This window comes from Zosterops lateralis (assembly GCF_965231275.1).
Source record: "Zosterops lateralis genome assembly, chromosome: 8".
Taxonomy (NCBI): Eukaryota; Metazoa; Chordata; class Aves; order Passeriformes; family Zosteropidae; genus Zosterops; species Zosterops lateralis.
In genome coordinates this window covers 33,656,638-33,680,743 of record NC_139768.1, presented here as the reverse complement: position 1 = coordinate 33,680,743, position 24,106 = coordinate 33,656,638, and the positions used below count along the sequence as shown (strand labels likewise).

At 55.0% G+C, this 24,106-nt stretch overlaps 2 protein-coding genes across 2 annotated transcripts in view; one reads left to right on the top strand and one right to left on the bottom strand.

Moving 5' to 3' along the window:
- Window positions 1-24,106, bottom strand: part of CDH23 (cadherin related 23) — a 185,306-nt gene that overhangs the window by 10,933 nt on the left and 150,267 nt on the right. Inside the window, exons 34-46 of the mRNA XM_083865855.1 lie at window positions 23,264-23,392; window positions 23,014-23,142; window positions 21,862-22,089; window positions 6,560-6,781; window positions 6,358-6,477; window positions 4,282-4,462; window positions 3,300-3,433; window positions 2,875-3,084; window positions 2,677-2,784; window positions 2,117-2,219; window positions 1,156-1,281; window positions 868-1,071; window positions 188-646 (exon numbers count right to left, since the gene is read on the bottom strand). Of these exons, the coding sequence (XP_083721981.1) occupies window positions 188-646; window positions 868-1,071; window positions 1,156-1,281; window positions 2,117-2,219; window positions 2,677-2,784; window positions 2,875-3,084; window positions 3,300-3,433; window positions 4,282-4,462; window positions 6,358-6,477; window positions 6,560-6,781; window positions 21,862-22,089; window positions 23,014-23,142; window positions 23,264-23,392 (2,353 nt within the window). The remainder of the gene's footprint in view (window positions 1-187; window positions 647-867; window positions 1,072-1,155; window positions 1,282-2,116; window positions 2,220-2,676; window positions 2,785-2,874; window positions 3,085-3,299; window positions 3,434-4,281; window positions 4,463-6,357; window positions 6,478-6,559; window positions 6,782-21,861; window positions 22,090-23,013; window positions 23,143-23,263; window positions 23,393-24,106) is intronic.
- On the top strand, window positions 8,372-18,994 carry VSIR (V-set immunoregulatory receptor). The gene is made up of 7 exons (XM_083866930.1): window positions 8,372-8,506; window positions 12,994-13,452; window positions 14,129-14,176; window positions 15,436-15,543; window positions 16,963-16,990; window positions 17,445-17,632; window positions 17,874-18,994. Exons 1-7 carry the CDS (start codon window positions 8,443-8,445, stop codon window positions 17,909-17,911), a joined length of 933 nt encoding a protein of 310 aa, XP_083723056.1. The 5' UTR covers window positions 8,372-8,442; the 3' UTR covers window positions 17,912-18,994.

The window sequence follows — 24,106 nt, the reverse complement described above, 5'->3', positions numbered from 1 at the left end:
CAAAATTAAGTCATTCAGACAAGGAACAGGAGACAGGGCAGGGTGAGACAGGGCAGCTGGAGGACAGCAGGGAGGCAAGAGAGGAGCACCACCTCCCTTGGACACTTACCTCCAGACAGAGAAGAAGTAAAAGCAGAAAGGAGGAGAGAGGTCCACACTGCCCACTCTGCCCTTCCTGCTCTCCTACCTGTCCTAAAATCCACCGTGAACGCTCCTTGCTGCTCGGGCACCAGTGCGTCCGTGTCATCACGGGCCACGATCCCCAGCAGGTAGTACTCCAGGCGAGGGTGCAGGTCCCTGTCGATAGCGGTCACCTCGGCCACCACGGTGCCAGGGGGAGCCGACTCGGGGATGCTGACAGTCTGGATGGGGTTGATGAACTCGGGCCGGCAGTCATTGATGTCATCGATGAGGATGCTGACGGTGGCGGTGCCCGAGAGCGCGGGGGTGCCCTGGTCCACGGCCACCACCGTCAGCCGGTAGGCATCGCGCTCCTCCCGGTCGATGGTGATGTTGGCCACGCGGATCACCCCTGTGGTGGCATCAATCAGGAACCTGTCCTGGCCACCACCCTCAATACGGTAGTCCAGCTGCTGGTTGTGGCCACTGTCAGCGTCTGTGGCTGTCACCTGGAGGACGGAGAAGCCTGGAAAGGTAGGACACAGCCCTCTCAAGCAAGGGTTGGAGGGCAGCAGTAACAAGCCCCTGGTCCAAAGGCAAATACCATCAAGCAACATGGGCAGCCTCAATTCCCAGATTTTCCCTTTCACCCCACCCTGGTCAACTGTGTCATTGGGAGCTAGATCTTCACAGTCCCAAGGGGATACCCAGATCACCCCACTTCCCACCCTCACATCCAGTCCTGACCTGGAGGGCTGTTCTCTAACAGCCGCACCGTGATGGATGCTGGCTGGAAGACAGGGCGGTTGTCATTGTCATCCAGGATGGTCACTGCCAGACTGGCTGTGCTGTTCAGCCCCCCCACATCTCGAGCCACCAGTGTGAATTCCAGGTGAGGGTCCAGCAAAGCCTCTCGGTCTATCACACCACCAGGCTTCACCGAAATCACACCTGGAGAAGGGGAAAAGTCTGGTGGCAGACCACATAGGGACCTGGTGGCCCTGGGCTAGGGACAGACCAGCTGAGCCACTCCACCTGTCTTGTTGTTGATAGCAAAGAGGTCTGGGGATGCCTTCAGGAGCTCATAGGTCACCACGGCATTGCTGCCCTGGTCAGCATCCAGAGCTAGGATGGGTCCATTGAGCATTGTGACTGGAGTCCCTGAATGTGATGACAAAACATTAGGGAGTGTGACAGTCCCCTGCAGGCCCCCCCTGTCCTCCTCCCACCCCGGTGACACGAGGGACAGCAATGAATGGATGGAAGAGATGACAGAGCTGGGCCTCATGGGGTATGAGGCACTGGGGGGGTGGCTGCTGCAGCCTTGCAGACCGACTCGTGAGGCCCAGGAGAGGTGGTGGGACATCCAGCTAAAAGCAAACAGACAGACACATCCATCAGAGGGGTGGCACCAGCACCCCGCCACCGAGGGTGTCACCTGGAGGCACCCAAAACCTTTGCTTGAGATGTTGCTCAATGGCAGGACAGGATACCTGAGGTCTTGGAGCAGGGAGCAATTTAAATGGCAGGAAGGCAAAACAAAATTGTAAGAATAGTGTTTCTAGCTCACTGTCTGGGAAGTGTCTATCTGGACAGGCTGGACTCTTTCATTTAACCCCTGGAGCAGGGAAGTTTCAGGTGAGGGAGAGATGGCAGCCCATCCTCTTCAGGATATTGGGCAGATGGGTGCCCTCAAGGCTGTCCCCAGGGCTCTGCTCAGCCCATGGGCACCTGCTGGAGCTGAGCAAATCCCAAATGGTGCCAATTTCTGACCTGTGCCAGGAAGGGTTTTCACAAGCAGCATGGACCAAAGCTACGGTCTCCTCAAGGCTGATCAAGGCACAAGCTCCTCCAACTCAGCACCCCTGTCCCACTGAGCTGCAGCCCTGCCCTGCTCAACATCCTGTCTGCTCCACCACGGCCAGGAGACACGTCCCCTCACCTAGCCCTAAAAGGACTCTCCTGGAACCACAAAAGGGAGTGAAGAGAGACCTACCAGCAGGCGAATTCTCCATCACCTCAGCCTGGTAGGAGCTCTGGGTGAAGAGGGGGCGGTTGTCGTTCTCATCCGCTATGGAAATGACCAGCAGGTCAAAATCCTAAAGGAAAATTGAGACAAGAGGGTGATGACCATAATGTCCTTTCCTTGAGCTCACCTTCCCCCTCTCCCACCTCTAGTCAAAGCTGCATTCCCTGGACTACCCTTGAAGGTGTGCAGGGACCCTCCTGTTGGGGCAGTCAGCCAAAGGATGCTCCACTATCGTTGTGGCTGCCCAACTCTCCAGCCCAACATTGTCCCACCTTCCATGACATTTGCTGTTGCATGGAGTCAACAAACAATTTCTGGACTTGCCCTAAATCCTACTGGTCCTGTTCTCTGCTGGGGATGGGGCTGTAGCCTCCTCCTTGTGATCCCCAGATGCTTTCTGGGGATGGGGTTGCTGTCAGAGACACTGTGGGTAAGGGCACCGCTAGTTTTTGGCCATGGCAAAAGCCCCTTTTCCCACCTGCCCTCCTGCCTGCAGGGCTGGAGGTGCCAGCAGTGTCCGTAATTACCCGCCTGGCATTGCGCACGTTCTCGGGGTTGTCCTTCACCGTCACCGTCAGCCTGTACTCGGCCACTCGCTCCCTGTCCAGTGGGCGGTTCACGTACACAACGCCGCTCTGAAGGGAGAAAACACCACATGGGATGTGAGGAATGCTTCCCCTGGGGCACCTCCTGCCAGGACCAGCATCCCACCCCCCGGGCCATACAGTGCTGTTGATGTAGAAGGCATTGTCTGTGTTCCCCGCTGTTATATCAAAGGTCAGGAGGGCGTTGGGGCCCTGGTCCGCATCCCGGGCGAGAACGCGGGTGACGAAGCTGGAGACGGCGGCGTTCTCGCTCAGGGTGAGGTTCATTGGGAGGTTCAGCAGCACAGGGTCATTGTCGTTGATGTCCAGCACACGGACACCCACCAGGATCTGCCAGGGAGAGAAGCAGGGCAGGCCTGTGGCACGTATTTCCATGCCTTCCCATCCTTTTCTTGCACTCCCCAGGCAAGAGGTGGGCTTCCCCAACTCAGCCCCCTATGGAAAGGCCTAGGGACAAGGAGAAGGAGGTGGAGGGGAGGAGGATGAAGCCAGAGACCAAAAGAGAAGGAGCTGGGCATGGTAGACAGCAAGCCTGGGGGACTCACAGTGGAGCTGAGGGGAGGCACCCCCCGGTCCCGGGCGGCAATGGTGAGGTTATAGAAGGGGATGTTCTCGCGGTCCAGCTCAGCGTCCTTCCGCACCCGCAGCTCTCCTTCCACCGGAGAGATGACAAATTCCCCTGCCAGAGACAGAGGGCCCCTGGCTCTCACCATGCTTTGGCTCCCCAAGGGAGTGGCTTGTTTGGGAGCTGTGGCACTGTGGCAGGTCTGGGGACAAACCCATGCCCCATTAGTGCAGATAGAGGAGGATTGTGACAGCTGGGGACTGTTCTGGATGCACTCCTAGGTAGCAGCAGGAGCCAGGGATGGGGTGAATAGCCAAATAAGAGGTGCCTGTCCCTGTTTTCTGGGCCTTTCCAAAGATGGCAACAGCCCCTCCATGCCTTGGGATGGCCAGAGCAGGGTGGGCTACACAGCACAGACCTCCCATGAGCCTCATCCTGCTTGTTCTGGAAAAGCTTTGCAGTGGGGTCAGCTGGGAGATGGGACTGAGCTCTGCCTCCCAGATTCCCCAGACCAAAGTCACCACTCCCTTCACCAAGGGACATCCAGATGTCCCCACGGTTAGGAATGCGCCCAGCTCCTCTGCCATCTGCACCATGGTGCTGGTGGAGCTATGAGAGCTGGAGAGCAACTCAGTCCCCCAGCACCATGCAAACCCCACAGAGACTCAGGGATTCAGCTCAGTTTCTCTTTCTGTGCTTTGTTGTTTTGCCTTTTTGATTTCTTTTTGCCTTCATTGTTTAGCAGATTTTGCCCTTCCCTCCACAAGCCCCAGCCACCCCCTGTCCAGGCACGAACAGGTTAAGTTTCCTGTTGCTCAAAACAGGATTTCCTGTTGTCGACAGGCTCAGCTGGGAGGGAGGATGGCTTTTCTGAAGCGCTTCCACCCTGTGCTCTCCCCTGCAAGCCCAGCTCCTCCATGGGGTAGCCAGCAGGAGAGGCGATGCCCCCTGGCCCCACTCACCCAGGGGGTCCCCGGCGACGATGCTGTATTCCACTTGTCCACTGGGTCCTGAGTCCCCGTCATGAGCCAGGAAAGTCCAGACACGAGGGCCGGGCTGCCCCTCGGTGACATCGAAGGGACCCTCGTAGGGCCGTGGGAAGGTGGGACAGTTGTCGTTGATGTCATTGAGGTTCACCAGCACCTGCAGCCACGGTGAGAAGCATGAGGGCTGTCAGAGGAGAGGGATGGAAGGGGAAGGGAAGACCACACCGCTGGCCAGGAGCATGGGAAGCTGTGGATGGGTGACACGGCAAAATGCCTCCTGTAATTTCTGTCTTTTCTGGGTTCGCCAGACATCCAGCTCACAGCCCAGAGATTCAGATTCGGTTATTCCTGATCATGCCTGTCCTACAGCCACACTACAGGACTCAGCTGCACACTGCTAAACCTCTGGGCCACACACCACGGGGGAAACTCAGTGCAAAAAACCCAATGTCCTCCAAATCCATGTCCAAACAGGACAGACAAAACCACAGACATGAGTTTGGAGACACCTGGTCTCCTGCAGCCAGCTGCACACTGGCTCACTCCTTTTCCTTCAACAAATACTCAATTCCTAATGCTGAGCAAACTTTAAGAAATTGACAGGTTGCATTGTTGGTGCAACAAAGCCACCACCACCACTGGCGGTACAGGTGGTAATGAGAAAGACACTGGAAATGAGGAGTTTTCTGATGTCCTGGGTTGAAGAACAGTGAAATCCTCCAGACGGGCATTTGTTGCTGGTTAAATCTAATCTTTACAGACAGTATATCCAAGTTTCTGCTCTGTTTCCTAGCAGTGGAGAAAACAAACACTGGCATGCCTTATCAGGGTGATGGACTTCCCATCACTGGGGATCTCAAATAATTCCCAAACCTCCTCCTAAAAGCTGTGTTTTCATACATTGCTGGCACAAACTCCTTGAGCAGTGGAGGGAGGGTGTTTCCTATCTTTCCTGGCTTCAGTGCTTGTTGCTGAAGGGGTTTCCAAGTTCATGTCTCTGCTTGAGCCAAGTGCAGGAGAAGCTCTGCCTTTGCCTTCAGCACAAGGCAGCTGCTGCCTTCGCTGCCTGCAGTTAAACCCTGGGTCTGTTCTGGGCCAGGACGTCATCCCCAGCAGTATCAGATGCCCAAATCTGAAGACTGTTCCTTTGTCCAAGCATGAAGTCTGACTGCCAGGCTTGTGGGGACAGATTTTATCCAGAGAAATTTCCCACACTGGTTTCTCCCCTTCGTGGTGGTTTTTTTTTTTTTTTTTTTTTTTTTTTTTTTTTTTTTTTTTTTTTTTTTCCCCTTCACACACAAGAACTTATCTCCTTTTGGGGGACTACAAAACCTGTAGCTCGATATCAGGGTGAGGTACAATGGCCCATAGCAATCAAGACAGAAGATTCAACCCATCCCTGCCACCTGTGCACCACCAAATCAATCTGGGTATGATGTACAATTTGTTGAATTTTGGTTTTGGTCCCAAAAATAATCAGTGTACTCAATTCCAGCAAAATATTTGCTTTGGAGCTGCTCGCCTGCCCTCCCCAGTCTTTGAGCAGTGCATTAAGTTCAGGTCACTGTGGCCCAAGGAAAATAGAAAGTGCTACAGAGAAAAGCAACATAAAAATTACTTGAGCCTTTAAATAACCTCCTTTCAAGGGAAAAGGGATTTTTAAAAGCACATAAAAAATTTAAAAGCATAAATAACAAGAAAAGGTCAAGATGAAGCTGAAATTAATGCTATAGCAATGCTTTACTACCTGCTGCCCCTTCAATCAGGAAGGACCAAGAGGACATCTCAAGAAGGAATTTAAAAGGAGTTTCAGGAATTTCTCTGTCTTTGCAGGACCAAATAACTGGGCTAATTAACCCAAAAGCATCTCTTGCACATGACTCTGTTTTGAAACACCCTTGAGGGGGCAAGGTGACAGCAACTGGGCAAACCGGCCACAGCTGGGAAAAGCAACTGGTGGCCACTGGGAAAGAGATGTGAAACTGCTCCCAAAGTGGGAACTCCTTGGCCCCAGAGAGGCCACAGTGTTGCAACCCCCCATCAGCTCCTTACTGTGGCGGTTGACGTCAGCCGGCGCGAAATGATGGGGCACTGGTCAGTGGCGGTGACGACCAACGTGTAGCGCCCGTGGCTGATCTCGTAGTCCAGCTCCTTCACCGTGCGGATCTCCCCCTGCAAGGACAGGGGAGAGCAGCTGGGAGTGAAGGCAGCAGGACAGGGGTGCGTCTGGAACGGGGCCGGCATCCGTACTGACCGTGGCATTGTCAATGTGGAAGGTACCCAAGGTGTTGCCTTCGGTGATGGCGTAGGCCACCGTGCCGTTGGGTCCCTCATCCTGATCCAGGGCCTGCACGGTGACGAGGGTGGCGTTGAGTGTGGAGGGGCCCTCATCAAGGGTCACCTCGTACAGTTGCTGCCGGAAGGCAGGAGCGTTGTCGTTCTCGTCCAGGATGGTGACGTACACCGTGGTGGTGGCCTGTGGGACATGGGACACTGTGTTAGTTAAGCACTATGGAGGCATTTGCTAGGCAGCCTCTGGAGCCAGCTGGGAAAGGCTGGATCTGTCAAGGTCAATGACCAACATGGGCTTAACACTGCCAAGAGACACAGAGTGTAGGGCTCCAGATGAAATGAGCCGTGCCTTCAGATGCATTCCCAGGTAACGGCTGGCTACAGAGATAAATGTACTGAGATTAAATCACACCCTTGTTCCCAAGCAAAGTGTGCCTCTATGGGATCCCTCCTCTTTTCACAGTTTACCATTGCTGGCAACATCAGGGAGCAGCCCATGGCGCAAAGAAAACCAGGTGCTGAACCCCACTGTGCCTCCCTGCCTTTGGAGGAGGCATGTGTGAGTCTTTGCCTTGGCATTGGGACACCCTGATTGTTACTGACGAGGGTGGCAATACTGATGGAAAATACCTGGAGACGATGCTGCCAGGGCTCAGGGGAGGGACAAAACCGAGCATCTTGGACAAGTGGACTGACCTCCCATGGTCCCACCACCTCTCAGCTGACCACAGCATCACTGCTGGTCAGCCTCAGCTGGATTGGAGCCTCTTCCAGCTGTCCCTGGCCCTGCACGGGCACCTGGATGTCCTGGCTGTCTTATGGGGTGTCACCTCACCTGGGGATGGGGAGGTGGCAGTGGCACACCACTCTGCCTAAGGGCTCAGCACAGAGGTGGGGGTTTGGAACAATAAACCACTACCTTTGGGGTGTCTGGGCTTCATGCCTACACCTTCCCCCAGCAACAAATTTCTTCCAGCTAGCCAAGGGTTACCTTTTTGGCAGGAGCATCACAGCCGTGTTTGCTGTAAAAACCACAATGCCACACAATAATTAGGTACTTTTCAATTTCCCTGCACACTCCGGATTTGGAGCAGGCAAGCAGCAAAGTTTCCTGCGGCTTGCGAAACTCCACTTGTCTGCGAGCTTCACTTTCCAGGGAAGGCTGACTGGAAATGAGGCAGCTCTCAGCTGCAGCCAGAGATTTTGTTGATGCCTTTGGAATTTGAAGAGAAGCTCCAGAAGGAATTACGTGTCAGACCACGGGGCTGCTTTGCTATTTCGGGGCAGAGTGTAAATGGGCTGTAGGAGGGGGATGCTTTGCTCCCATTTTTTTTGGGGGAAAGCTCTGTTCCCTTTTCCAAGTCAGCATTGCTCTGTGTAACCCTGCCCTGTACCTGCTGCTCGCTCGTCCCAGGAGAGTTTCTGCCTCCTTAATCCTCACAAACAAGGGAAAACCAGTAACTGCGAGCAAAGTTACAACCCGGCCCAAGGAGTCAGCTCCTGCTGGGAAAGGGATGGAGACCAGCACCCGCAAGCCCCTTGGCAAGGCGAGCACCCCAAAAACGCACGTAGGGGAACCAGCTGGCTCTAAGTGAGGCTGTAAGGGAAGAAACCCAGCAGAGGCGGGTGCCCGACGAGATGAGTTCCGAAGCGATCCCCACCCGCGGGCGCTCCCGCCCGCAGCTCCCTGCAGCCTCTCACCTCCGGGGGGTGCTCGCCGTTCTCTCCAGCGCTGCGCGAATCGCAATGAAATTTCCTGTGTGTGCAAGTCCGCTGTCGCTGCGGGGCTGCTCAGAGCGAGCGGTGGCTTCGCAGAGGCCACCTCTCCCCGGCCACCCCGCCGCCATGGGGACAGCGTCCCCCCGAACAGGTCTGCTCCTGGCTGCGCTCTGCCTGCTGGCTTCCCACGGTAAGCTCCAGCTCGCTTTCCTCTGCTCCCTGCCCGGTGAAACTCTCCTCACTGGGGCACTGCCTGCCTGCCCGGGGCTGTGCTTCGGCACAAGGAATCTGGGGTGTTTGGGGCGTTATTTGCTCTCTTCCTCTCTGTGATATTGGTGCGCGAGGGGATCAAGCCAGAGTTTCACACGGTGCTGGTTGTGTCAGGGTAAAGGGGCCATAGGGGAACTGCTGTTCTCAAACTCTGAGACTGTTTTTTTTTCTTTCTTCCTCTGCTTTGATCTAACATGTGTGGAAGGAAAGCAGCCCCCTGTCCCCGCCAGCCTCCCGCTGGAGACCCCGGGCTGGAAAAGCTGCTCCGTTCCCGCATGGCACTTTTCCCTGGCACGGCGGGGGTCCCCGGCTGTGCCACGGCGAGAAGACCCTTCCAACAGCCCTGCGGGAGGGAGAGAGGGGATTCGTGAGAGCGGGGCTGGGATGCCCTCTCTAATGATGCTGCGCTCCGCCGGGAAGTGCCGGGCAGCTTCTCCGGGTGGGCTACCAGCCGTGGCCAGGGCCACCGTGAGCGGCTGCCGTGTTCCCCTTCCCCGGAGTGAGCGCTTCCCAGTGCTGGAAGCTCGCTGGCTGCTGATCAGGGGGATGCTTTGGGAGGGGGCTGCTTCATGCCTGACTCCGCACCAGCCCTGGCAGGCAGCGTTTCCCTTCGGGGATTCGGGGCCAGGCTGTGAAACTGGGGCGGTGGCATTTAAACAGCGGTTCCACTCTGGACGACGACTCAGAGAAGGAAGCTGGGAAGGATCATGATCCCTCCCTGCCCTGCGAAGGCGGAGGACGAGCATCGGGCTCGGCTTCACCCTCCCTCCCGGGACAAAGTGGCGGCCCCCACGATCTCTGCCAGTGCATCTCCAGGAAGAAAAGATGGCCAAAGATGCTCCACTGCAATGGGGCCAGAGGTCCCTTCTCCTCCCCTCTGGGACAGCAAGGCTGGTGTGGATTGAACCACGTTTTGCTTCTCATCCAAGTCTCAGCATCAGGGAGCAATTCCCAGCATCTCCACAGGGATTTGAATGATTCCGTTTATGCATCTGGAGTGCTGGGACAGAACTTCAGGCCTTCTGCAATGCAACAAGCCTGGATGCTGATGTTCAGTGTGAGGCTGGTGCCGAGGAACTGAGCATTGTGCAACCCCATGCTTGGCAAAACTTTCTGAACCCCTGGCTAATCTTAGCAGGGATTGATGGAGACACCCAGCTTGGGGATGCTGGCAGCAAGGTGGATGGGGATATGGCTCCTCTTCACCTAAAGGATGCAGATGAGCTGGGTTTTCCGAAATTGCATCCCAGCTGCTGTCCCTGAGCCAGGGCTGTGCTCAGGAGCAAGGCAGGACCCCCCGAGGCTGCTCACTCCACTGCCTGGACCATGAATACCCCCACTGCTGGAAAGCCATTTGGCCCCTGGGGTGCAGGAGATGAGAGCTGTTAACATGTCTCGGGCATCCTCAGCAAGGTTTTTCTCTCCTCTTTCTTTTGTGCTCGAGGTACCTCTGCAGAGCTATGGATGCCCCTGCACATCTCACCTGGCTGATAACTCTGGAGCATAATCACAGCACAGTGACGACAGGGCTTGGGGCACTTTGATGTGAGCCTGTTACAAGAACTCCCAGAGGGGGAAAAAGCAGAGCTCCTTGCTCCACCTCTGTGTCCAGCAGCCCCTCCTCTGCAGCAGGTGCGCCCCTCCAAAGGCTCCATCCCCTGATCCCTGCAGATTTCCTCAGAGTGGAAAGAGGTGGCCTGATGTGGAAATCACTTTTGTCAAGCACAGGAGTGCAAACCAAACACCTGCTTGCCAGGGCTGGGAACCAAACGGAGGAGAAGCAGCCAGGAGAGGCTTTTGGTCACTGACCCAGAATGTGGTGTGAAATCCTGATTTATTTAAGCTTTTGGTCAGCCAAGCAACACAGGTTTCTGCACGTTTTTTGTGTTTCTGTTTTGTCTGAAAGCAGAGTTCCCAGGTGTCAAGAGAGTGATGCCAGCACTTTTGGCACCTGCTTGAGACCTCCTCTGTCTTTACCAGATGGTGACAAGACAACAGCTCTCAGCTCAACCTTCAACTGGTCCAACCAGCTGGAGATGTGCAGAGATGGGCATCTGGCTTCACTTTGGCATTTGCCAGCAGCTCTGACTTCAAAGGGTTTGACTGGGGTGTGGAAGGGGCCAAGGCTGGGCTTTGGGCATGGAAGAAGCCCAGGAGAGCAAAGATCCATGGGCTTCAGGATAAAGGCACCACCAGAAGATGTTTCCTCTGGGCTCCATCTGGCATCCAGCATGTGTTTGAAGCCTTGGTACATCTTGGGGAGAGAACACCAACTGCCCTGGCACTGCTCTGGGCCGGGCCATGCCTTGCCAGCTGCTTTCTCCTCCACTCAGTAGCTTTGAGAGCCTTCCCCCGCTCTGGAGAAGGAAGGGAAGCATGTCATGCTGAAGGTTGCACACATGGTAACCTCTGCTCCTCTCTGAAAGCGTGGGCTGTGCTGACTTTCCATCCAGACGGTTCCCATCAAGCTCCGGAGGTGGAGGCTGGACGGTTTAGCAAGGCAGAGGTTCACAAACTGTGTGGGGATGAGTGGGACGGCTCTACTTCATTGGAAGGGGTGTGTGGAAAACAAAAGACTCCTGCAGATACTTTTGGAAGGTGTTGGAAGTGTGGCTTCCTCCAATAGAGCCCTGGCTTCCCTTCCTCTGGCTCCCAGGAGACGCCCGATGTGAATGGGGCACTTCCCCTTGCAGCAGGTATCGAGAAACACATCTGAGGTGCCTTTTGTGCTCGATGCTTTGGCAGGAGGTGGGGGACCCGCTCTGCCGCCTGCCAGAACCCATCCAGCCCGGCTGTGCATCCTGGCCCCAGCAGCACCCGAGGATAAGGAGAAGTCAGGGCTTGAAAACGAGATGGAAGGAGGCAGCGGTGAGCTCGGGCCGCGCAAACCTCTGCCCCAGAGCAGCTCCGGGATGTGCCGCTGCATGTGCTGCAGGGCGCAGGAAGCAATTAGCCCGAGTGGTCAGGCAAAGGTCACGCCATCCCTGCCCCTGGGGACTCCTCGGCACTGCGGCCTCCGGAGCAGGGAGTGCAACGGGGCCGATCTCCTTCCCAAAGCCTCCCTCTCCCTTGCAGAGCACCCTCGGGCGGGGACTCGGGGCTTCACGGCTGCTCTTGCACAATAACAACAGTAATAACCACAAGGGGTGGCGGGCACGTTTTCGGTTTCACTCTCTGCAGCAGAGCCTCGGGCCAGGCAGGTGAGGAGTGACTCTGCTCCCAGGAGGAGGATGCTCTCGAGGTGGCCAGCAGTGGGGAGCCTCTGGCCCGGCTGGATGCCTGCGGGCAGGCACATCTCGCCCTGCCTGTGATTGACACCCTCTCGATATAGCAAGCGAGAAACCTCAAAGCAAAACGCGGCGGAGCTAATGGCACAACAGGATGTTACCAAAATAAAAAAGAAAAACACCAACATCTCATCCTCGTAACATCTTCTCTGCTGTAAAACAGCCCCAGAATCCTCTTTTCCACAGTAATTTGAAGAAAATAAACCGAAAATCTGCTTTTTCTCCAGCTTTTGAAGTGACGTTAGCACTCTGCAAACATGAAGGAGTGGCAGGGCCAGAGCACCAAAACCTCTCCTGTCTGTGCACTGTTCCCTTCCCTCATGCACAGCTCCCCTTACCCAGCAGTACCCCCCACTCATGTGCTGGGGAAAGACCAGCAATGCCGTAGTGTGTCCCTTGCTCCCGCATCTGCCACGCCTCCTGCCCGCATTCCAGAATTTCTTTCTGAAAATTGTTTTCATTTTCCAGCAGCTCCTCACTGTCAGCATCAGCCAGTTCCCCCTTTTCCTCACTGAAGGCTGAAAAACAAGGAGGGTGGGACCTGCTCCCTGCCTCATCTGGGGGAGAAGGGGGGGGCACTGCTCCTTCTAGAACTTTTCTGTTTGTTTTTGCCCCTTTTATTTCTTTTGCAGCTGGCCCGGCAGTGCTTGTGTTTCCTCCTTCACAAGCCTGCTGACTTGCTTCTCCTCTCGTCCTCCTTTGCCTACCTGCCCCATGCCTCTGCTGGCTCCAGAGAATCTTCTGCCTCCCTGCTGCTGATGCTTAGCTGTATTTCAAGCTTGTCTATCCTGCAGAGTTGATTTTTAGGGTGAAGTTGTGCTCCCAGTCCCGCTACAAAATACTGGAATGATCTGGGTTAGAAGGGAGTTAAAGATCATGTAGTTTCAACTCCATGTAGTTCCAACACCTTCCACTATCCCAGGCTGTTCAGAGCATCATCCAACCTCGCCTTGGACACTTCCAGGGATCCAGGGGCAGCCACAGCTTCTCTGGGCACGCTGTGCCAGGGCCTGCCCACCCTTTGCCAACACTGGTGATGGGTTTGCAGTGCTTCTTTGGGCACTTTTGCTACGAACTCAGGGTGAACCCAGACTCTGACTTGGCACCTTCTCCCTGGCAGGAGGAGCAGCAGCTTTCCTGATCACCACCCCATACTCGCTGTGCGTCTGCCCCGAGGGCCAGAACGTCACCCTGACGTGCCGGGTCAGCGGCGCCCTGGCCGAGCACCACGACCTTCTCTACAAAACCTGGTACTTCAGCAGCACCGGAGACCAGAGCTGCTCCGACAAGAGGCACATCCGCAACGTCACTGAGAAGGAGCTGCACCACGACCCCAGCAGGCACCACGAGCTGCCGGCCAACGGCTCCCAAAAATCCCCCCCGGGGCGGCCGAGCGGCCACCATGGCGTGGAGTTTGTGCCTGACCGCCACGGTGCCTTCCACATCGTGGTGATGAACCTGACGCTGCAGGACAGTGGGAATTACTGCTGCTACGCCGTGGAGGTCAGGAGAGAAGGCCACGGCAAGCCCCACACCATGCAGGTGGCCCACGGCTTTGTGGAGCTGCAGATCCAGCGAGGTGAGGGGGGCAAGGGAGCCCCTGCCAGCCCTGCATCCCATGGCAGGGCACAGGGCCAGGGAAGGGGCAGTGGAAGGATGCAGCACTGGGGCTGGGGAGGCAGCGTGTGCTGGTGCTGGAAGTGCAGGGCATGTTCCAGAAGTCAAAGAGCAGCAGATGTTGAAGGTTTGAATTAGAGCTAGAGAGCAATGAAACATCAAAAAAAGAAAAAAAATCTTAATAACTCGAGAGACTGGAATGCAATAAAATCCATGGTACATAGTTTCACTGATCTTCAACCTCCTTCTGGCAGGGAGGAAAACAAGCCTCAGCTTAAAAGAAGCTGGCTGGTGGTGCAAGCCTGAGTGAGGGCTCACAGATAACCTTGGGATAGCAGCCCAGTGGGAGAGGCATGAGGGAGGGGAAGGCATCTCCTGGCCTTGATTTGCAGCATTAGATAACTTTTCTTTCAGACTAAAACAAAAGTGGCTGCATGGTCAGGGATGGGCCCTGCTGCTGTGAAGAAAGAGGATCTTGCAGCAGGGATCTCAGTGAACACTTCCCAGGATTAAACTCCTGCTTTGGGCTGCTCTGGAATGATGTTCTCAATACCAGGGAGAAAAGGCAAAGACAGCCAGCAGGTTGGGTGCTCTCTGGGACCTGAGTGAACCCTGAGTTTTTCTGTTCTCTTCTGCAGGCAAAGGAGGGCTTCAAAACTGCACATTTCACACTGCCACCGGCAAAGGTAAAGGAAAAAAACCCTCTTTCCAACGTGTTGCTCACCATCCTGGCCCATGAATTCCCTAGGGATCACTGCTAGCACATCAGTGCCCACAGGTGTTGGGAGGGGGGTTTCCAATGCTCTTCCAACTGGGTGGGCATGACAGGCACATCCTCAGGCCAAGGAGAGACTTCTTTAGCCCATCACCTGGATATGATGGTCCTGAAGCCCGTGGAAATCATTCACCCTGTTGTTCTAAAGCACCTGAGCCCCTCCCACAAAAGGGATTTAGTGGCCACTGCCACGGGCAGATGGGAAGGGACAGAAAGGTAAACAGTTGCAGGAACCCCTTGCTACACCCTGAGCCTGGGCCACCTCTGCCTTGAGCAGGGGAAACCCAAATTTTGCTTGAGTGCTCAGACAATGTGGGGCTCCCCCAGAGCTGTGTCTAGACATGGAGATGCCCACACTTCACTGTGCACCTGGTTTCTTGCTGGGTTGCTCTGTCTATTCCCCTTTGCTGGCTCCTAAAAGGGCAGATTTGGCTAAAATTATTTTGCAGCATGCCCAGACAAGGGAAGCAGCTCCTGGTCCCCATGAGCTGTGCTTTCTTGTCCCTAAACTTCAGTCTCAAGTGTTGGGTCACTCTGCCCTGTCAGGAAAAAAAAAAGAAAAAAATGTCCCCTCCTAAAACACAGACATGTGTGGCAAGAAGCTGCTTCCTCAAAGGGATGTGTAGGAGAGGAGCTGAACCTGCCTGTGATTTAATGAGCCCTCAGCCTCAACATGAGCCATCTCACCTTGATGGCCACAGATGGGCCTGCAGGCTGCCAGCCTTTCTGGGAGCCTCTGTGGGTGACATTCTCCAGGGGCACATTAATTAGCAGAGGCTGTGGGTAACAAGCCCTTTGATGCCTGAGCACTTTGAGGCTGGCAGTGGGTCAGAGTCAATGCTCCAAGGTTGCTGGGAGCCTTTATCATGGTTTCTCGTATCTAGAAGACCAAAAGCCTTGGGATGTCCTGCAGCAATGAAGGACTCTGGTCCAAGTTCTAACAGGATACTTCAGAGCTTATCTCCACAGCTGGCAATGCATCCCAGCGTGAATCCCGTGTGTGTGGGAGCCACATTGCATGAGCTCTGAGGCAACACAGTGTTGCCCAGTGCTGGACTTAATGATCTTTAAGGTCTCTTCCATCCTAAACAATCCCGTGATTTTGGCTTGGGGAAGCCAAGGGAAGGGGAGGTGAACAGGAGGGTTCATCTCTGCGCTCTTCTGTTGCAGATATCACGGCCGCCGCGCTGGCCACAGGCGCCTGCATCGTGGGCATCCTCTGCCTGCCCCTCATCCTGCTCCTCATTTACAAGCAGAGACATGCTGCCAGCAGCAGACGTATGTACCCCAATATCCATCTCACCCCCTGGGCTGTACCGGGGCAAGGCTTGATGGGATATGCCCCACTGGGATCAGCTGCTTTGGCTGCCCCCAGTCCCGTGGGTGTGGTGGAAGGTGGCCCAAAGATAGGTCCCTGCCAGGTGCCTCCTGCAGAGCTGTCCTGGGAAGGACCAGGCATGCCTGCAGGCTGCTGGTGAGGTGTGTGGGATAGGACGGGACACCAGCAGTGTGCTGGGGACAGACTGGGGGATGCTCCCTGAGCCCTTTCCTCCACATCCACTGTGAGAGGCATCTCATTTACTCATCCCTCCCTCCGCTGCATGCTTGAAATAGAAGCTTTGCCTTCTAAGTGACTGAAAAGCATCATTTGCATTTTTTCTCACCCTGCTGTTTAAAAAGACCCCTGCCCTGTCTATGGCCATAGGACTGCAGCAAGCCAGGTCTCCCCTCTGCTGCCCCAGCTCTGGAATCCCAGGCTGTGCTGAGGCACAGCAGGCTGCCAGCTCCTGCCCGTGCTTGGCTCCCAGAGATTTCGGTAGTGGAGCGGAAAGGGGCACCACCTTAACTGGCAGAGCCATTTCTTCAGCCCTTGAGCAAGCGGGGGCCCTGCGGTTTTCCTCTCCCAGCCCAGTGGGCGGCTGTGCAGCTCCGAGGAGACCTTTGGAGAAGTGTTTTCTGCAGCAGCAGTGGGCTCAGTGCCAGCCACGAGAATGGGAACTGTGCTTTCAACAGCCATCCCCTTCAGGCACCCATTTAGCAGTGGCTGGGCTGCAGCTCCCACCTCCATCTGCAAAGCACCACCTGGATGCTACCTTACACCAGAGGGCAGTCAGAATCCAGGGGGGTTTGCCTCTCAGGTATCACAGACCAGGTTATTTCCAGGCAGCAGTTCTCTTTGGCCCAGTTTGGGTCGAAACTCAAGCAGCTCAGCTCAGGGTGGTGGCCAGGCAGGCACCCAGCAGAGCCCAGTGACACGGACTGTGGGATCTGCTGTGGCAAAGGGGCTGAGGGAATACCCAACACAGTATTCCAGCCTAACAGGGGCAGGTGGTGTTTGCAGAGCCCCAGGATGGTGGCACAGGTGCCTGGTGGGTGCATCCAGGCACGAGTGGGGCCAGACTGCTGCTGCACCTCACTTCACCCCATGCCTGCAGAAGTGTCTTTTCCCATTCTTTGGTGCCTGTGGTCTCAACCTGGCAGGAAGCTGGGCTGGGGGCTGAAAAAGGTGGGAGAGGGCAGGGATGCAGAGAAGGAGGTTTGGGAGCAAAGCAGAGCAGGTATGGGAGGGAGGAATGCAAAGGGAGAGGAGGAATTGGAGGTGGGTAAGACACCAGAACACAGCCCTGGCAGTAGGTCTGGGCCTGATGGTGAACCTTGTGCTGCCAGCACTCACCCCAAACATTTTGTCTTTGGCAGGTGCCCACGAGCTTGTCAGGATGGACAGGTAAGGAAACCCACATTCTCCCAGCTCCCCCACCTCTTCACACGCCCTTGCAGCCTGCATCCCAGACCCTGCAAAGGTTTGTCCTTTCCTCCTTCCCCTTGAAGCCGGCACACATCCTCAGCCCGGCAGAGTGAAAGGGGTGCTGGTGTCACCCACGCCCTGAGTCCTTTTCCTTTCTGGGAAATCGCTCTTTCTCTTCCCTATCTCCACGCGGGAAGTGCCTCCTTCCGTTTTTCAAGGGCCTCCTGCATCTCCTTGCAGGAACAAAAGATCTCCCTGCTCTTCCCCAGGGCTAAACCTTCCCCCCTGCGCTGGGTGGAAGTGAGGTGCCATTCTGAGCTGAGGTGCTGACCCTGCTCCCTGCCCTGCTTGCCTGTTCCCAACGCTCCGCCAAACCCCTGGGGATAAACCAGGCTGCAGAAATAAAACCGCAAATGCCTCTCCCGTCCCACAGCAGCGCCCAGGGCATTGAGAACCCCGTGTTCGAGGCGGTGCCGTCGGCGGGCGCGGAGCCCCGGCCCCGGCCGCAGCTCTCCTACGTGGCCAGCAGGCTGCCCTCGGAGTCCGGCCGGCACCTGCTCTCGGAGCCCAACACCCCCCTGTCCCCGCCCGGCCCCGGGGACTGCTTCTTCCCCACCCTGGGTGAGTGACTGCCAATGCTGAGCCCCTCTGGAGACGGCGGGAAGTGGGAAGGAATGGAGAAAGTGGGGGGTTAAATATCAGGGGCAAACGTGGTGTTGTGTGGGACATCAAGTCCCATAGCTTAAAAGATGGGAAGGACGTAAACCCTCTGTCTTACACGCAAAAGCAGTTTGGCCACTTCCTGGACTAATATCCCTTCAGCTGTGAGCTGGACTAATATCCCTGGTCTGTCTTTTTCCAGATCCTGTTCCTGATTCACCAAATTCCTTGAAAGCCTAAAGACCCAGAGGAAACCACATCCAGCAGACCATGCCAAGACAACAGCCCTGGGAAGGTGGCAGGGCCAGGGGCATCAGTGCCTTGAGAAATGAAGCTGTGTGCAGGATCCCTGCCCTTGTCTCCCATCCTGCCACTGCTCTGGGACCGAAAGTGAACCTCACTCGCTTGGATTTCAATTTTTAACTACCTGTTTCCATGGAGAAGTGCATGGCTCTGTACTGCTCACATTTTGCAGACTAGCTGAAAATTGAGGATGGAAGGATGTCCTGCACCTGCAGACTTCCCTGAGGATTAACTTATTGCCAAGGTCTAAGCTGTGCAACATCAACACATTCCTGGATCCTTGACTGAGCGTCCTCTCTGGGAGTGGATGGTAAAATACTTTATTCAGCGTGGAACAAAACAGGATCACCAGCCAGCCTTGTACTACCTTTTTTCTTTGCAAAACAGGAAGGGGAGAGGCTCCCTGCTGCCACCAGAGCCCTCTTTCCTTACCAGCCTTTTGAAATGGCCATGGACTTGTGACGCTGCTGCCTTTCCAGCAGGACATGTGTTGGGAGAAGCCTTATTTCTGCTGCAGTTTTATCCCTGGCTTGGGATCAGGGCAATTTATCTTTCTGTTTGTTTCATTATCAGTGCTGATTAAAAGGAAAAAAGGATGTTTATGGTTTTCATTTGCTTTTTTTTTTTTTTTTTTTTTTTTTTTTTTTTTTTTTTTAATGCCTGTCAATTAGAAAGTTCATCTAGAGGGCGTTGGAGGATGTTCCCGTGAGGTGGCCAAGGGCCCCTGTGGAGAGGTGGAGGCACAGTGGGAAATGCTAAGGATGGCTTCCCCTTGCCCTCCTGGGGCCAGCAGGGCCACAGCAGCCAGTGCTGAGGCCACTGCAAGAGGACTCTGTGGTGCCCTGGGGGATGTGGGTGCTCCTGCAACATCTGAACACAGCATCTGGCATTGCTTATCCAAAAGAAACTACAGCTCCAGCCTGACTCAGCCCTGGTGATGATATCAAACCTCGTGGCAGACACTGTTACTCACAGTGTGTTTGTTGTTTTTTGTTTTTTTTTTTTTTTTCCTTGTTTCTCTTTTTGTTGCAAGGTGAGTAAAAAAACGGCCACAAGACAAACAAAAACATTAGTCATAGCAAAAACAGTGTCAGACCTGAGCAACAGCTACACCAGGCAGTGTGGCCAGGCAGAGCATTCCTGGCAGCACACGAATTTCCACACTACACAGCTGGAAGAAACAGCATGTGCCTCGGGAATAGGCTGGAGAGACCCTGGGCTGCTGCAGGATTTGATTACCCAGCATTGGCTCCAGCAGGAGCACCCTCCAGGTGGTGCAGGGATGAAGAAGCCAGCACCCACTCCCCCATGTACCACGGATGTAACATCTTGAGCACAGGACTTTGCCACCCACAGCTCAGCCCCTTCCCGGCCTTGCTGGGGAATCCAGCATCTGCTGCCTCCAGCACTTCCTTTTCCCTGTCTCAGCAGCTCCAGCTGGAAAGGCATGCCGGGGTTTTGCCTGCCTGCAGGTCTGAACGGCTTTGGAACCCTCTCCAAGTCGCTCTGTTCCCTAATGAATGCTCTGTTTGATGACAGAAGGAAGCTTTGTTGGAAACAGGTTTTGCTCTGCATGGCAGGAACCCCATTTTTCAGCCTACCTGGAGCTGCAGGCAGAGCTAAACTCTCTGCCAGAGGCTCTGGTGTGGCATGCTGGGGCACTGAATGGCAGCAGCTTTCCCTCCAGAAGGAAAACTAAAGAGAGAGAAAAAATGGCTTCCCAGGCTTCCGCGCATTCTGGAGCAAGAGTCCTGGCACAGGGGTGCTGTTGCCCCACCTTGGCCCCCACTGCCATGGAGAAGATGACACAGATGCTCATGGGGAAGGTGACCCAGCCGCAAGATCAACGCCTGGGCAGCAAGGATCCATCCTGCCTTGCTGGAGCCACCAGTGCCTGGGGCTGTGAGTGTCAGAGGATCCTTGGCCCAGTGCAGAGGAGTGCTGCAACTTCCTTGGGAAGACCTTCCTGCTGCTGCAGGAAGCATCCCGACCCCTCCAGAGCAGCCCTTGGGGGGATGCAGCTTCTGCCTTGCCTCAGGGTCAGACAGCACACAGGTGACTCCTGCAATTCCCCCACACCTTCCAGTTGCAGCTCACCAGCTTGTGAAGGTGTTTTTCTCCTGCAATGCTTTCTAAATGAAAATATTTTCCTTTTATCAGCAGCATTTTTTCCTTTTGTTCCTGCATTTCCAGCTCTCAAGAGATGCCTCTTGGCCAGTCTTCCCTGTTCCCTTGCTGTCCTGGGCATCCCAGATCACCACTTCCACGTGAGGACTTCCCAGTCCTCTCTCAGCTCTGTCTTCTCTGCCTCTCTCACACAGAGAAGGCCAAACCTTGAAACCCATGGATGGATGTGCAAATCACAGACAATCATCCCCTTTTGTACATTGTTGCATCAGCTCACAGCTCCTTGTGAAAGCAGAGCTTCTGGCAGGCAGCAAGCCCTACAGACATCATTTCCCCACTCAGGCATGAGGCCAGCAGGTCCCCAGCAACATGCTGGACAGCCTTTCACAAGACCTGAGTGTCCTCAAGCTCTGAAAGGGGCCAAAACTCTTCTCTCCACTCAGGAATTGGGTCACTGGGCACTTTGTGTCGCCGGGATTTGGGTTGTTGCTGCTGGCACAACGTGTGCTCGTGACACGGTGGGCACACAGCAGAGCCTCTGGGGACAGGCAGGGCTGCTGGGACACTGCCTGGGCAGCACGGAGTGATAAGCTGTGCCACTTGTCCTCACTGGCACAGGGAAGGGAAGAGGCCATTGCCATGGCAATGGGATTTGCCAGCTCAGCACACGGCATTCCTCAGCACACCAGGATCAGCGATGCTCCCATCACACAGTGATGGGGACAAGGAGGAGCTGGTGGCAGTCACATGAAGCTGCCTTCTCTCCTTCTGGGGGAAGAGACTTACCTGGGTTTAAGCCTCAGTGACAACACAACTAATGGAAAAGATGGTGATGCAGAAGCTGGAGTGTGACCCAACTGGGAGGGAGGAGCTGAGAGTGCAAAGCCTGAAGTGAGAATCACAGCCACAGTTTGCTCTGCTGTGAACTGTTTCATCAAAATGTAGAGCAGAGCTTTGCAGGCAGAGCTCTGTTGACAGAGCAAAGAGATGGTGAGAGATAGTAGGTGGAGGTGGGGGACAGGAAGGATGACAGAGTGTCACACAAGGTGTCAGCCTGTCTCACCATTTGTGCATGTGGGTGCTCACTCACCTCTCTACAGAGACGTGGAGTTAGAAGGACTCAGGATGGGAAAATGCCTCACATGGCATTTGCTCTTTTGGCCCTGACATGCCAAAGTCATCCTCAGAGGCACAAACAACGAACCAAGCAAGACAGTCACTTCTCCAGACCATGGGATGATGGGTAGGGTCTCACATCAACCCTCATTCAGTCTGACGTCATTCCCCTTGTCCTGGCACTCTGGGCCCTTCTCAAAATCACCAGAGCTCTTCTCATTCACAAGGACCACAGCAGACATGTATGTCAATGGTGAATGGAACTGTGGCTGAGCTGCTGCTCCAGCCACTCCCAAGGCTGAGATGGGTGGGCAGTGTCTGGAGCCCCTGCAGACCCAGCACCTGGAGAGCCTGTGAGCAGGGCAGCAGCCGCCAGCACAATTTCCCATAGGGATGCTCGTATTTTCTGCATTTGGAGATGGGAGACAAGGCCTGCTGAATGACTGTGAGGGAGGGACCTGCAGGACCCGGCAGTGAAGGAGACCGAACCAAATCTGTGCACAGCAGGTTTGGACCCCAAGTCACTGAAACATCACACCCCGTGCCTTTTCTCCCCTTTCCTGTCCAACACCTCATGCTGAGCTTACTCCCACAGCGCTGCCCAGCCCCACCCTGCCCCGGATAGGCCCGCTTTGGTGGCTCACCGACAGCGAGGGGTTGCCCTCATCCTCCACGGTGACCACGAGGCTGTAGAAGCTCTGGCGCTCACGGTCGGGCGGGGAGGGCCGGGTGGCAATCTCGCCGGTGACACGGTCCATGCGGAAGGTCAGGTCCTCGTTCCCATGGGTGATGTAGTAGGAGAGGACACTATTGAGGCCGATGTCCCGGTCGGTGGCGCGCACCTGGGCCACCGCCGTGCCACCACCGACGTTCTGCGGGGCAAGCAGATACATGATGTAAATCCCGCGAGCCTCATCACATATAAAATACCTAATTAATAATGTAATTCTAATTTAGAGAGGGCACTGATGTGCTTGAGGCTCCAAACTCTCTGCCCCAACACCGAGCAGCTCAGCGGAAAGCTGCACATTTAGGCCTTATCTAGTCTGGCACAGCCTGGAAGAGCATAAAACCTGCAGGGTGTGCAGAGGTGAAGGCTGTGTAATGGACCCAGAGCTCGGCTAATTATTTTTGGATAGTCTCATTATGGGGAGAATCATAACAGAAATTCTCTTCTTCAACCTCCTCTGAACATGTATTAAATAGATAAGAAAACCTTAACAGGGCAATATCCTTAATGCTAAGCTATAAATCATGCCCAGAAGTTCTTCACAGCTAAGTGGCACTGGCTATTACTCATATTTCATTTTTCATCACCAAATTGAGAATCCCCCCCTGCCTCAGTCCAGGAATTAAACTGTCAGGAAATAAGTTGTCTTTTCTCATGCCTGATTGTGTTTTATTGCTTAATTATCTAGGCCTTGCTAAGCTGCTTCCTGAAAGCCATTCTTATTCTGCACGGCACCGTCTCTTGTGTCACTTTGGTGGCATTTCCATGGGTGTGTAGCCACTTCTCCTTCCTGCAGCCTCACGGGCTTATGTTGCTTGTAGAGCTTTTTTCTAGCCCAAAACTAGGAGTGCATCACCAGTGAGGGCTTTCAAGGCATTGCCAACCCTTCCATCACCCAAGGTGAGGGTGAGAAGGGGACGCCAACCATCAAAGGACCAAAGATGAGGTTTGTACTGATGTTTAGATGACCCAAGGTGACATTTGCAAGGGACACTCTGTAGTCCCCACTTGCCTCGTGGTCAGACCTGGCCCTGGGAGGATGGAAGGAGAGGAGCTGGGTGCTCACCTCACTCACGCTCACATTGTAGCCGAAGGGGCTGTCGATGACAGGGGGGTTGTCATTGACATCAAGGATGTTCACTCGCAGAATGTGCTCCTTCCTCCGGGGAGGGACGCCGCCGTCTGACGCTTGGATCTGCCGTTCGGGGTGGATTTTCAAGGAAAAAAGTGCCACTTTGAAGCCCACAGCTCCAAGCAAACAGCCTCCGTGCTCAGACCAGAAGGCCAAGGGGTGAGAGGGGTGGTTTGGTGCTGACCCGTAGGGTGTAGTGATCCAGCAGCTCCCGGTCCAGCGGCCGTGCCACAAAAACCTCGCCGTAGGTGTTGTTGGTGGTACGGATCTCAAAGGCCCGGCCGATATTCCCTGATGTCAGTGAGAAAGTCACCTGGAAACATCACAGGGAAGAAAAACCAGGGCAGGCAGAATGATGGTGAGGAGGAAGAAGAGAAAGGAGACCCTATGAAAACAAATCCCCCATCCTCCCCAAGACATCTCAGCTTTTGAAAAGGTCCAGTGTAGTGGGACCCACAGGTGTGCTGGTTTATTGCAGCCACCCCAAAGAAAACAGGGCCAAGCCCCCTGCCAGCTCCCATGCTGCCAACAATTTTTATTATTAAGGGTGATGGGACCTCATTAATGCTCACTGGCAGTGTAATGAAAATAACAAATGTCAGAGAGCTTCCTGCTCAGCCTGCCAAGGACTTTGCTGCCGGCCCCCATGGCAGGAGAGGCCACAGCTGGTTTTCAGATTGCAGGGCTCCTTTTGAGACTTGTCCCACAGAGCTCTTTGCCCCAGACAGCCCAAGGACGATGTTTTCCCCCTCCTGCTGCATGTCTTTACTGAGGACTGTTGGTACTTACTGCACAACTCCCCTGAAACCACTGGCATTAATGACCAGAGCTTCTTCTCAAAGGGATGCAGAGGAAGGGGTTGGGATGGCTGGCAGGAGGATTTCTGTGTCAGTGAAACACTACACACAGCCTCATGGAAGTTGGAAGGGACCCACAAGGATCATTGAGTCCAACTCCTGGCCCTGCACAGGAAAACCCCAGGAATCACACCACGTGCTTGAGAGCACCGTCCAAAAGTCTCCCTCCC

Coding starts and splice junctions, on each gene's coding strand:
- VSIR (XM_083866930.1), top strand. CDS start 8,443: ATGGGGACAGCGTCCCCCCGAACAGGTCTGCTCCTGGCTGCGCTCTGC. Junction 13,453..14,128: donor GGAGCTGCAGATCCAGCGAG/GTGAGGGGGGCA, acceptor TCTCTTCTGCAG/GCAAAGGAGGGCTTCAAAAC. Junction 14,177..15,435: donor TCACACTGCCACCGGCAAAG/GTAAAGGAAAAA, acceptor CTTCTGTTGCAG/ATATCACGGCCGCCGCGCTG.